This window comes from Aquarana catesbeiana, linkage group LG04, assembly GCF_042186555.1.
Source record: "Aquarana catesbeiana isolate 2022-GZ linkage group LG04, ASM4218655v1, whole genome shotgun sequence".
In the NCBI taxonomy this organism is placed as follows: domain Eukaryota; kingdom Metazoa; phylum Chordata; class Amphibia; order Anura; family Ranidae; genus Aquarana; species Aquarana catesbeiana.
The window spans coordinates 169,564,295-169,577,930 of record NC_133327.1 but is presented as its reverse complement, the minus strand read 5'-3'; the positions used below and the strand labels follow the sequence as shown (position 1 = coordinate 169,577,930).

The 13,636-nt window shown below is 42.2% G+C and overlaps 1 protein-coding gene across 1 annotated transcript in view; it reads right to left on the bottom strand.

Moving 5' to 3' along the window:
• CLSTN2 (calsyntenin 2) overlaps window positions 1–13,636 on the bottom strand; it is a 1,488,165-nt gene that overhangs the window by 85,263 nt on the left and 1,389,266 nt on the right. The window contains exon 11 of the mRNA XM_073625925.1: window positions 10,998–11,146. Within this exon, the coding sequence (XP_073482026.1) occupies window positions 10,998–11,146 (149 nt within the window). The remainder of the gene's footprint in view (window positions 1–10,997; window positions 11,147–13,636) is intronic.

Below are 13,636 nucleotides of genomic sequence, written 5' to 3'. Positions count from 1 at the left end.
GCATACATGCACCACCATGGCTAAGGTTATGTCATTAAATGTCCACGGCCTAAACTCCAATAGGAAAAGACACCTGGCACTTAGAGAATTCAGGCAGTCGGGGGCAGATATCATCCTGATTCAGGAGACCCACTTTAATAGGAGGGACTCCTTCGCATTTGCTTCCAGACACTACCCTCAGGTTTATCAGGCGTTTAACCCCTGCAAGCGGGCCTGTGTAGCTATTCTTTTTAAATGTGGATCCCCATTCATGTGCTCTGAGTCTTTCATTCACCCACGAGGACACTATATTATTCTGCGCGGGCAATGGAAGTTGCAGGCAGTCACTTTTTGCACCCTCTATGCCCCGAATGTTCACCAGAATAACTTACTAACGAAAGTGTTTGGGCGCCTCTTTCGAACACCCAATGAATTCTTAATAGTAGGTGGGGACTTCAACCTATCCCATTCCTCGGTGCTTGATCACCACGTGGTGAACCCTGGGGACTCGCAAACCCATGCCGCTAGAGACTCGAAACTCTTCCACCACATCACTAGGCTATATGCCCTTTTTGACTCCTGGTGGATTCTCCACCCCGGGGATCGACAGTACATGTTTTATTCTGCCCCCACTGTATTCATTCCCGTATTGACTATCTCTTTGTTAATAATGGCATGCTGTTCTCCCGATCTCCTGGTCTGACAGTGCCCCTATCCTGATTAAACTGGACTTAGGTGTCCTTAACCATAAACCATGTCAATGGCAGCACCTTCCTCTTACAACACATCCCCTCCAAAATAAAACTAGAATCCACACTGAAACTCTACTTCACCGAGAACACTCCTGATGTATCCTCTTCCACACTCTGGGAAGCCCATAAGGCAGTTCTCTGAGGTTGCTGCATTGTGTTTGCTTCGGCTATGAAAAAAGATGTGAGGGCCACCAAATCACAGACTGAGAGGAAACTTAGGGCCCTGGAACTCCGACTACAATCCTCCCCATCCCTACCCCTACTCAAAAAAAATAATCCGTCCCAGTATGGCTCTTAAGGACCTGGCACTAGGCCAAGTAGAAAAGGCCTTGACTAGGCTAAGACAACTGTACTATGATAAGGGTAACAAGGCCCACTTTCTATGAGCTCGGAAGTTGGCTGAACGCTCTCACACGACTACTCCACACCAAATTAAAAACAGAATGGGCTGCCTACTATCTCATCCCCTGGACATTGTCCACTCCTTTGAGGAGATCTATACAACAACCCTGAGATCCCTCATGACTCCCCTCCACCCGAACTAACTGACCGCATGAACCACTATCTAGAATGGAGTGGAATCTCCCGACTTCAGGCCTTGGACCTCCTTTCCCTCAACGCACCCATCACGGAGGAGGAACTCATGTCAACCATCAAAACTCTCCCTACGCATAAATCCCCCGGTCTGGACAGCCTCCCCTATGAGTATAATAAATCCTTTCTTCCCCTCCTACTGCTGCATATGTGTAAACTCTTTAGCGCCTTCTTCCAGCAAACTCCCTTTCCCTCAGACATGCAAAGATCGTTCCTCACTTTAATACCGAAACCAGATAAAGACCAGATAAATAACTTCTGTCAAAATGCCTGAACGTGATATTACCCTCTTTAATACGCAAAGATCAGGTGGGCTTTGTCCCTCTTCGTCAGGCAGAGGACAACACGAGAAGGGTAATAGACTTAATTGATGTGGCAAACAGGGATGACCTGGAGTCCTTAGTCCTTGGTCTGGATGAGGAAAAGGCCTTTGACTGCCTTGGCTGGCCCTTCCTGTTTGCCACATTATGCCACATGGGATTCCATGGACCCTTTCTGCGGGCTATTCTACATCTATATACCAACCCTACATCTCAAGTGAAAACTTCTTTTGCTCTATCTTCCTCTTTCCCGATTGCTAATGGTACCCGCCAGGGGTGCCCACTCTCACCTCTATTGTTTGCACTATGTGTTAAACCCCTGGCGGCATCCATTCGCAGAAACCCGTGTACTAGTGTGGCTCCTTGTAAGCCCCTTGGCGTTGGCTCTTCCTTCCTGGGGAGGTGGGGGCTGCCTGCGCACCCTTTGAATTCTCCAATGGCTCCGACCATCTTGGAATATGGAACACTTATTCCATTTATTAACAGTAAAACCCACCACCATGATCTATTTAATGTGATAAATGACAATAAATTGTATAATTCTGAATAAATGTATTTATATATTTTTTAAATCTAAATGTGCCCCCTGAAGAGACCGTATCTAGGTCAAAATGCGTCGGACTTGCTAACCATACAACACTATGTAATGTAATGATGTGCCGAACGTGTTTTTTACCGCATTATGGAATATGAACTATGTCATTGGACCAGATTTTTTATTTGTACATACTGTATTCAATCATGTGATTTCATTGGACATTTTGTAAATAAATTGTTTCTCCTATACCAACAAGTAATATCCCTTTTATGTTGTGCATTGCTGTTTTAAAGCCCCACTAGGGAACAAACTTTTTTAGAGAAACCCAGACATTTGGGTATCCCAGTCAGAAAGAAAGAGTTTAAACTATCACTGTTTGCGGATGATGTCATACTCACCTTGACCCTTGACCCAGCCTAGAATCTCCCTTCCCAACTTGCACACTGAACTTGGACATCTATAGGTCCCTCGGGTTTTAAATTAAATGCGACCAAATCAGAGGCACTTCCAATTAACATCCGGCAGTAGGGATGAGCTTTATGTTCGGGTCGAACACGAGTTTGACTCGAACATTGGCTGTTCGCCCGTTCACCGAATAGCGAACAATTTGGGGTGTTTGCGGCAAATTCGAAAGCCGCGGAACACCCATTAAAAGTCTATGGGAGAAATCAAAAGTGACAATTTTAAAGGTTATTATGCAAGTTATTGTCATAAAAAGTGTTTGGGGACCTGGGTCCTGCCCCAGGAGACATGTATCAATACAAAATTTTTTTTTAAAAACTGCCATTTTTCGGGAGCAGTAATTTTAATAACGCTTAAAGTGAAACAATAAAAGTGAAATATTTCTTTAAATTTCATACCTGGGGAGTGTCTATAGTATGCCGGTAAAGTAGCGCATGTTTCCGGTGTTTAGAACAGTCCCTGCACAAAATGACATTTCTAAAGGAAAAAAAGTCATTCAAAAGTACTTGCGCCTATAGTAAATTGTTGGGTCTCGGCAATACAGATAAAAGTCATTGATAAAAACGGCATGGGATTCCCCCACAGTCCATTACCAGGCCCTTTGGGTCTGGTATGAATATTAGGGGAACCCCGAACCAAAATAAAAAAAAATAGTGTGGGGGTCCCCCCAAATTCTATACCAGACCCTTCAGGTCTGGTATGGATATTAAGCGGAACCCCATGACAAAATTTTTTAAAAAATGGCGTGGGGGTCCCCCCAAAAATCCATACCAGACCCCAAAGCACCTTGTCCCCATGTTGATGGGGACAAGGGCCTCATCCCCACAACCCTTGACCGGTGGTTGTGGGGGTCTGGGCTTATCAGAATCTGGAAGCCCCCTTTAACAAGGGGACCCCAAAATCCTGGCCTCCCCCTGTGTGAAATGGTAACGGGGTACAAATGTACCCCGTTACCATTTCACAAAAAAAGTGTCAAAATGGTAAAAATGACAAGACACGGCTTGGGACAAGTCCTTTATTAAAAAATAAAAAAATAAAAATCTCCCACGTAATCCATTCTTCTTCTTCTCTTGCTCCACCAACGGACCGAAAAAAAAAAGCCGCACCTACCAGCCTCCATGGGAGGCACCCGCCGTATGACACATCCTCGCAGGTGACCGTTCTTTTATAACTGAGGGCGGGGCCACATGGTGACGTCCCTGGGTGATACCACCCCCTCTGATGCATGGGGACATCCCTATGGCTTCCCCGTAGCTTTAGAGGAGGATGGGGTCAGGTCATCAGCGGGTGGCCCTGCCCCCCTGTGACACTACAGGGAAGCCATAGGGATGTCCCCATGCATCAGAGGGGGCGGGGTCACACGGGGACGTCATCATGTGGCCCCACCCTCAGTTATAAAACAACTGTCACCTGCGAGAATGCGTCATATGGTGAGTGCCTCCCATGGAGGTGGGCCGGTGCGGCTTTTTTTTTTTCCCGGTCCGTCGGCAGAGCAAGAGAAGAAGAACAATGGACTACATAGGACATTTTTATTTTTTTATTTTTTAATAAAGGACTTGTCCCAAGCCGTGTCTTGACATTTTTACCATTTTGACACTTTGTGAAATGGTAGGGGTACATTTGTACCCCGTTACCATTTCACACGGGGGAAGGCCAGGATCTGGGGGTCCCCTTATAAAGGGGACTTTCAGATTCCAATAATACCCCCACCCGCAGACCCCCACAACCATCGGGCAAGGGTTGTGGGGATGAGGCCCTTCTCCTCATCAACATGAGGACAAGGTGCTTTGGGGGGCTACCCCAAAGCACCCTCCTCATGTTAAGGGCATGTGGCCTTGTATAGTTCAGGAGGGGGCCGCTATCTTGTCCCCCCTCTTTTCTGCGGCCTGCCAGGTTGCGTGCTTGGATAAGGGTCTGGTATGGATTTTTGGGGGGACCCACGCAATTTTTTTTTTTAATTTTGGTTCGGGTTCCCCCTAATATTCATACCAGACCCAAATGGCCTGGTAATGGACTGTGGGGGAATCCCATGCCGTTTTTTTTTAATTACTTTTATCTGTAGTGCCGAGACCCGACAATTCATTATAGCCGCGAGTAGTTTTAAATGACTTATTTTCCTTTAGAAATGTCATTTTATGCGATACTTTACAGGCATACTATAGACACCCTCCAGGTATGAAATTTAAAGGAATATTTCACTTTTATTGTTTCACTTTAAGCATTATTAAAATCACTGCTCCTGAAAAAACAGCCGTTTTTAAAACTTTTTTTTGCATTGATACATGTCCCCTGGGGCAGGACCCAGGTCCCCAAACATGTTTTATGACAATAACTTGCATACATATAAGCCTTTAAAATTAGCACTTTTGATTATTCATGTTTGTGTCCCATAGACTTTAACGGTGTTCGAACAAATTTTTTGCCTGTTCGCATGTTCTGCTGCGAACCGAACCGAGGGGTGTTTGGCTCATCCCTACCCGGCAGCCGAAGTGCACCACCTGCAGAAGTGTTTCCCCTACAACTGGAATTCCTCAACCCTGAAATATCTAGGGGTTCATATATCCCCGACCTTTTCCACCCTATATCAAGAAAACTTTCTCCCCCTGTTTTGCTCCATAAGAGATTTTCCATTTCCCTTCTGGGACGAGTGGCCTGTGTGAAGGTGACCATTCTCCCTAAACTCCTGTATCTATTCCACACACTGCCTATCCCTGTCACCTATGCACATTTAAGAATCTTCAAGCAGATCTGTAACGCTTTGTCTGGAACTACAGGAGGCACAAGATACCCAGCTTGGTCTTAATGGCGTCCCGATCCGATGGGGGCTATACATGTGTGATTCGTTTTGTACAAATCAAAAATTCATACGAATTTCCGTAAATTCGTACATTCGGGTGGATCCGAAATACAAATTGCTATGCTTCCGAATTTTGTACGAAATACGAAATTTCGTTTACGAATTTCGGATTCAAATTCCTAACGAACATTCATAATTGTTACGAAAAGTTAACGAACCTAAAAGTTAAAAACCCAGGAAGTCAGCACAGCACAGGGATGGTGGGAGCCCCTCATAATGATAAATTCATCATAACGAACATTCGTAATTGTTACGAAAAGTTAACGAACCTAAAAATTAAAAACCCAGGAAGTCAGCACAGCACAGGGATGGTGGGAGCCCCTCATAATGATAAATTCATCATAACGAACATTTGTAATTGTTACAAAAAGTTAACGAACCTAAAAGTTAAAAACCCAGGAAGTCAGCACAGCACAGGGATGGTGGGAGCCACTCATATTGATAAATTAATCATAACGAACATTTGTAATTGTTGTGAAATGTTAAAAAACCTAAAAGTTAAAAACCCAGGAAGTCAGCACAGGGATGGTGGGAGCACCTCATAATGATAAACTCATCATAACAAACATTCGTAATTGTTACGAAAATTCATATTTCATACGAAATTTTGGACACGAATTACGAAATATGAATTAATTCTAATACGAAATGGAACGGAACGAAACATAATGAATTTATTGACGGCGCACATGTCTAATGGGGGCTAGCGTTCGATAAGCTGGTAAAATACTATCAAGTGACCCAATTGTGTGCCTTGACCTCCTGGTTCCCTCAACGATATTATAATAAATGGACAGAGATTGAAAAGATATGGCTCTTGCCCATATACCCAAATAGCTTACTCTGGAATGCGAATGCGGAGGTGGACCCTGGTAGGCTTTTGGGGTCTATGTCTCAACTTAGGTTGCTCTGGCACAAAATGTCACGCGCACATGAGCTTAGGTCAGAAAAGTCGCTGTCAACCTCTTTCCTCTGCAACCCCAAGATGCTTGCTAGTCACACTCACCAGATGTCTTCGCCATGGACAACGCGGGAACTTATTCCACTTTGGCCACTTGGTGGACCCAAGATCACATTACTGATGTTTACTGAACTCCAGGAAAAATATGACTTACCTCACCAGGTGTTTTTTGGATATCTGCAAATATTCTACTACGCTCAATCTTTTGCCCCAAACCTACAATTTTCAGCGTCATACCCCTTCAAGAGTTTAATATTAGAGGGATCCACATGCCGGGGTCTGATCTCTGACATACAGTATACCGGCTACTTAATTCCTACTCTGTACTAGTTACAAATCAAAGAACCAACATGACGGATTATCACGTACCATTGAGGAATTCATACACATAAAACTTTCTAAGAAGTTTATTTTACAAAATTAAAAACATAGAAAACATTGTAAAATCCCTAGGATGTTCTCTTGAGGTTCAACAATGATAGTAACAGTATATGTCACAAAGATGGTTGACGCGTTTCACAAAATAGCTTCTTCAGAACCAATTACTTATTGACTCGTAACCAGAGAATCTTAAGTTGGAGACATGGGAGAAATAGATATCATTAAAGATGATTGTATGCCTTATATGGATCATACAAGGAATATAAACATTTATGATGATCTTCTTAGGTTAATATAGTGACACTCATAAATAGAAAGCATTATAACTTACATGTTGTGAACCCAAGATAGTTGAACCTGGAGATCAGAAATGGTGTGCCCCAAAAAAAGTAGGATGTAAAGAGTGAATGGTACCCATGGAATGCAGGACTTGGACCAGTATAAGCCCTATATAGAGTGGGGACGGAAAGTATTCGGACCCCCTTAAATTTTATACTCTGTTATATTGCAGCCATTTGCTAAAATCATTTAAGTTCATTTTTTTTCTCATTAATGTACACACAGCACCCCATATTGACAGAAAAACACAGAATTGTTGACATTTTTGCAGATTTATTAAAAAAGAAAAAATGAAATGTCACATGGTCCTAAGTATTCAGACTCTTTGCTCAGTATTTAGTAGAAGCACCCTTTTCATCTAATACAGCCATGAGTCTTTTTGGGAAAGATGCAACAAGTTTTTCACACCTGGATTTGGGGATCCTCTGCCATTCCTCCTTGCAGATCCTCTCCACTTGTTAGGTTGGATAGTAAACGTTGGTGGACAGCCATTTTTAGGTCTCTCCAGAGATGCTCAATTAGGTTTAAGTCAGAGCTCTGGCTGGGCCATTCAAGAACATTCACAGAGTTGTTGTGAAGCCACTCCTTCGTTATTTTAGCTGTGTGCCTAGGGTCATTGTCGTAAACTTTAAGCCCAGTCTGAGGTCCTGAGCACTCTGGAGAAGGTTTTTGTCCAGGATATCCCTGTACTTGGCTGCATTCATCTTTCCCTCAATTGCAACCAGTTGTCCTGTCCCTGCAGCTGAAAAACACCCCCACAGCATGATGCTGCCACCACCATGCTTCACTGTTGGGACTGTATTGGACAGGTGATGAGCAGTGCCTGGTTTTCTCCACACATACCGCTTAAAATTAGGGTTAAAAAAGTTCTATCTTGGTCTCATCAGACCAGAGAATCTTATTTCTCACCATCTTGGAGTCCTTCAGGTGTTTTTTTTTTTTAGCAAACTCCATGCGGGTTTTCATGTGTCTTGCACTGAGGAGAGGCTTCCGTCGGGCCACTCTGCCATAAAGCCTTGACTGGTGGAGGGTTGCAGTGATGGTTGACTTTCTACAACTTTCTCCCATCTCCCGACTGCATCTCTGGATCTCAGCCACAGTGATCTTTGGGTTCTTCTTTACCTCTCTCACCAAGGCTCTTCTCCCCCGATAGCTCAGTTTGGCCAGACGGCCAGCTCTAGGAAGGGTTCTGGTCGTCTCAAACGTCTTCCATTTAAGGATTATGGAGGCTATTGTGCTCTTAGGAACCTTAAGTGCAGCAGAATTTTTTTGTAACCTTGGCCAGATCTGTGCCTTGCCACAATTCTATCTCTGAGCTCTTCAGGCAGTTCCTTTGACCTCATGATTCTCATTTGCTTTGACATGCACTGTGAGCTGTAAGGTCTTATATAGACAGGTGTGTGGCTTTCCTAATCAAGTCCAATCAGTATAATCAAACACAGCTAGACTCAAATGAAGGTGTAGAACCATCTCAAGGATGATCAGAAGAAATGGACAGCACCTGAGTTAAATATATGAGTGTCACAGCAAAGGGTCTGAATCCTTAGGACCATGTGATATTTCAGTTGTTCTCTTTTAATAAATCTGCAAAAATGTCAACAATTCTGTGTTTTTCTGTCAATATGGGGTGCTGTGTGTACATTAATGAGGAAAAAAATGAACTTAAATTATTGTAGCAAATGGTTGCAATATAACAAAGAGTGAAAAATTTAAGGGGGTCTGAATACTTTCCGTCCCCACTGTATATGTATCAATCAAAAAATTCCCTAATTAAAATATTGCCCGAAACATATAGAGTCAGTAATAACATCTCTCAAAATAAAAATAAAAAAATATATAGTAGAAAATAAAAAATAAAAAAACAAAAAATAATAAAAGAGGGAAAAATAAGAATAATAACTGGGTATACTCACTATAGACACATAACCAATGCTATCAGAGTGATAGTCAGTAATAGATTTTTGGGGCACACCGGTTCTGATCTCCAGGTTCAACTATCTTGGGTTCACAACATGTAAGGTTTAATGCTCCCTTTTTATGAGTGTCACTATATTAACCTAAGAAGATCAGCATAAATGTTTATATTCCTTGTTTGATCCATATAAGGCATACATTCATCTTTAATGATTTTTCCAACTTAAAGTTCTCTGGTTACAAGTCAATCAGTAATTGGTTCTGAAGAAGATATTTTGTGAAACGCGTCAACCATCTTTGTGACATATACTGTAACTATCATTGTTGAACCTCCAGAGAACATCCTAGTGATTTTACAATGTTTTCTATGTATTTAATTTTGTAAAATAAACTTATTAGAAAGTATTATGTGTATGAATTCCTCAATGGTACCGTTATAATCCGTCATGTTGGTTCTCTGTTCTGTAAATTCTATCTAGGATGAGGTACCACCATAGCCTTTCAGTTCACATTTTTTTATCCTACTCTATACTAAATCAGGGTATACATGCTCTGCTGGGAAAAGTTATTGGAAAAAGAAATCCTCGAAATGACATGGCAGACAATTTGGTCCCAGGCAGCTAAAAGCTCCTTGTGAACGCTCTACAAGAAGAATGCTTTTAAAATCCTTTTCTTTTGGTAGTTGACACCAGACGTACTCCATAGTATCTATCCCTTTAGCTGTGATCGGTGCTGGCGCTGTCAGTGGGACAAAGGTACCCTCTATCATATTTACTGGAGCTGCCTGCCCCATGATAGTGCCTTTCTGCACTGAGATACAGAGCCTGTTGCCCCGCCTCTTTGAGGTGCAGGTCCCCATGATGCCAAAATTCTTCCTGCTTGGTGTGTCACCATTACAAATTCCCAAACCATCCAAGAAGGTACTCCCTCAACTGAAAGTGATGCTCCCCACCCTCCCAAGACGTTCTGTACACTAGAATAAAGGATGTGGAGCTAATGGAAAAAATGACAGCTAGATTACAGGATAGGCTGGATTTGCACGATAAGATCTGGGAAGAGTGGTATCACAAAGAGGACCCGCCCTGAGCCGATGGCTGAGACACTACTTCACTTTTACATCTCTCCTTTCTTATCTTACTCCTTCAACTCTCTCTATCCCCTCTCTCTTTTCTACGTCTTCTTTTATGTTATTTCTCATATCCGATAGGCTCTCATCTAGCCTATGGCAAACCTTAATTATTATTTTACAGTTCATAGTATGACTTAGCAATGATCATGCACCACTTACTGATACAATGCTTTTACTTGCTATATCCCTGTTCTAGAGCTACCTGGAACTTACTGTGCTCTGTCTTTGTTCTTTTACTTGCGGAGATAACTAATAAACTGTTATTTGAAAAAAAAATAAGTGCCTATACTGTTTACAAATCTAGTAATGCATGGTCTGCACAGCCTCAGATGTTCTCTATTCTCTGCACTGTGCCAAACACAGAGCCAATAGAGACCAATCTGCTGATAACCTAAATATTTACTGCTGCTCAGGGGCTCTGGGATTCAGAAAACTGGCAGCCTCCAGCAAGAGGAAACAGAAGCAAGCTAGAGGCAGTTTGTACCATACACCAATTTTGGTAGCATAATTAATCATGTGGAATATATGTTCTTTGCTAAAGAGCATTTTTCTCAAGTTGTTATGGGTAAAGTTTCATTTTAACTTCAAAACCAGTAAGCTGACAGTGGAGACTGTCCATTGTAGGGTCTGAGACCTCTAGAAGCTCACCAACTCTAAACCAAAGGCTTAGCAAACCTAAGACAATTACCCCATAACATTGTAAACCAGACAGTGTCTACAATCACACATTTCTTCTCAAAGCTGTTATATGTGGGTTTTTTTGCCACTTACTGGACTTTAGATGACACCCTCAGTCGTCTTTTGCCAGTGTTTGGAAACTGCCGTGAGTTGATATATGAAACTTTCCGAAGAGCTTGGTTGATGCTGTCAATATCTTCACCTTCCATTATCAGTATGGACTGAAAAGGGTTGAAATGGTACTAAGAGAAGACAAGGACATTTTCTTAATCCAATTGAACAGATAAAAGCTGGGAAATTCATAACAATTATGATATTTGTTATTTATTAAATGCACTGACATGGCAAAATAAGTCAATACATTCTAGAACGGTTGTATATTGTAGTTCCACTGAGCTGTATGACAATATTTAGATTCCATGTATGTTAATGATTTTTCAACATGGACAAATATAAACAGCACATGAAATAGAAACTGTAAAATCTATTTGTTAATTTTTAAATTTTTTTTTATATTTCCAATACCTATGTGCATAGTGTAAAAATGTACAGCCGTGGCCAAAAGTTTTAAGAATGATACAAATATTAATTTTCACAAAGTCTGCTGCCTCAGTTTTTATGATGGCAATTTGCATATACTCCAGAATGGTGTGAAGAGTGATCAGATGAATTGCAATTAATTGCAAAGTCCCTCTTTGCCTTGAAAATTACCTTGATCAGAACATGTCCACTGAATTTGTGAAGAAGGCTTCAGGGCACCCAAGAAAGTCTAGCAAGTGCCAGGACCGTCTCCTACAGTTGATTCAGCTGCGGGATCAGGGCATCAGTGCAGAGCTTGCTCAGGAATGGCAGCAGGCAGGTGTGAGTGCATCTGCACGCACAGTAAGGCAAAGACTTTTGGAGGATGGTCTGGTGTCAAGAAGGGCAGCAAAGAAGCCACTTCTAACCAGGAAAAAACATCAGGGTCAAACTGATATTCTGCAAAAGGTACAGGGATTGGACTGCTGAGGACTGGGGTAAAGTCATTTTCTTTGATGAATCCCCTTTTTGATTGCTTGTGGCATCCGAAAAAAAACCTTGTCCAGAGAAAAAATGTGAGTGCAACCATCAGTCCTGTGTCATGCCAACAGTAAAGCATCCTGTGACTATTTATGTGTGGGTTGCATCTCAGCCAAGGGAGTGGGCTCACTCACAATTTTGCCTAATAACACAGTAATGAATTAAGAATGGTACAAAAACATCCTCCAAGAGCAACGTCTCCCAACTATCCAAGAACAATTTGGTGATGAACAGTACCTTTTTCAGCATGATGGAGCACTTTGCCATAAGGCAAAATTGATAACCAAGTAGTTTGGGGAACAAAACATTAAAATTTGGGGTTCATGGCCAGGAAACTCTCCAGACCTTAATCCAATTGAGAACTTGTGGTCAATCCTCGAGAGACGGGTTAACAAAAAAACCCCTCAAATTCTGACAAACTCTGATTATGCAAGAAAGGGCTACCATCAGTCAGGATGTGGCCCAAAAGTTGATTGACAGCATGCATGGGCGAATTGCAGATGTCTTGAAAAAGAAGGGTCAACACTGCAAATATTGACTCTTTGCATAAACTTAATGTAATTGTTAATAAAAGCCTTTGACATATTATGAATAGGGATGAGCTTCGAGTTCGAGTTGAACTCATGTTCGACTCGAATATTGGCTGTTCGCCGAACAGAGAACAATTTGGGGTGTTCGCGGCAAATTCGAAAGCCACAGAACACCCTTTAAAAGTCTATGGGAGAAATCAAAAGTGCTAATTTTAAAGGCTTATATGCAAGTTATTGTCATAAAAAGTGTTTGGGGACCCGGGTCCTGCCCCAGGGGACAAGGATCAATGCAAAAAAAAAGTTTTAAAAAACGGCCATTTTTTCGGGAGCAGTGATTTTAATAATGCTTAAAGTGAAACATAATAAGAGTGTAATATTCCTTTAAATTTCGTACCTGGGGGGTGTCTATAGTATGCCTGTAAAGGGGCGCATGTTTCCCGTGTTTAGAACAGCCTGACAGCAAAATGACATTTCAAAGGAAAAAAAGTCATTTAAAACTACTCGCGGCTATTAATGAATTGTCGGTCCAACAATACACATAAAAGTTCATTGATAAAAACGGCATGGGAATTCCCCACAGGGGAACCCCGAACCAAAATTTACAAAAAAAAATGACGTGGGGTCCCCCTCAAAATCTATACCAGACCCTTCAGGTCTGGTATGGATTTTAAGGGGAACCCCTCGCCAAAATTTAAAAAAAAGGCGTGGGGTCCCCCTAAAAATCCATACCAGACCCTTATCCGAGCACGCATCCCCACAACCCTTGCCCGGTGGTTGTGGGGGTCTGTGGGCGGGGGGCTTATCGGAATCTGGAAGCCCCCTTTAACAAGGGGACCCCCAGATCCCGTCCCCCCCGTGTGAAATGGTAAGGGGGTATAAAAGTACCCCTACCATTTCACAAAAAAAATATCAAAAATGTTAAAAATGACAAGAGACAGTTTTTGACAATTCCTTTATTTAAATGCTTCTTCTTTCTTCTATCTTCTCTCTTCCTTCGGTTTCTTCCTCCATCTTCTTCTTCTGGTTCTTCTGGTTCTTCCTCCGGTGTTCTCGTCCTGCATCTCCATCCACGGCGTCTTCTTATCTTCTTCTCCTCGGGCCGCTCCGCATCCATGATGTCATTGAGGGAGGCTCCTGCTGTGT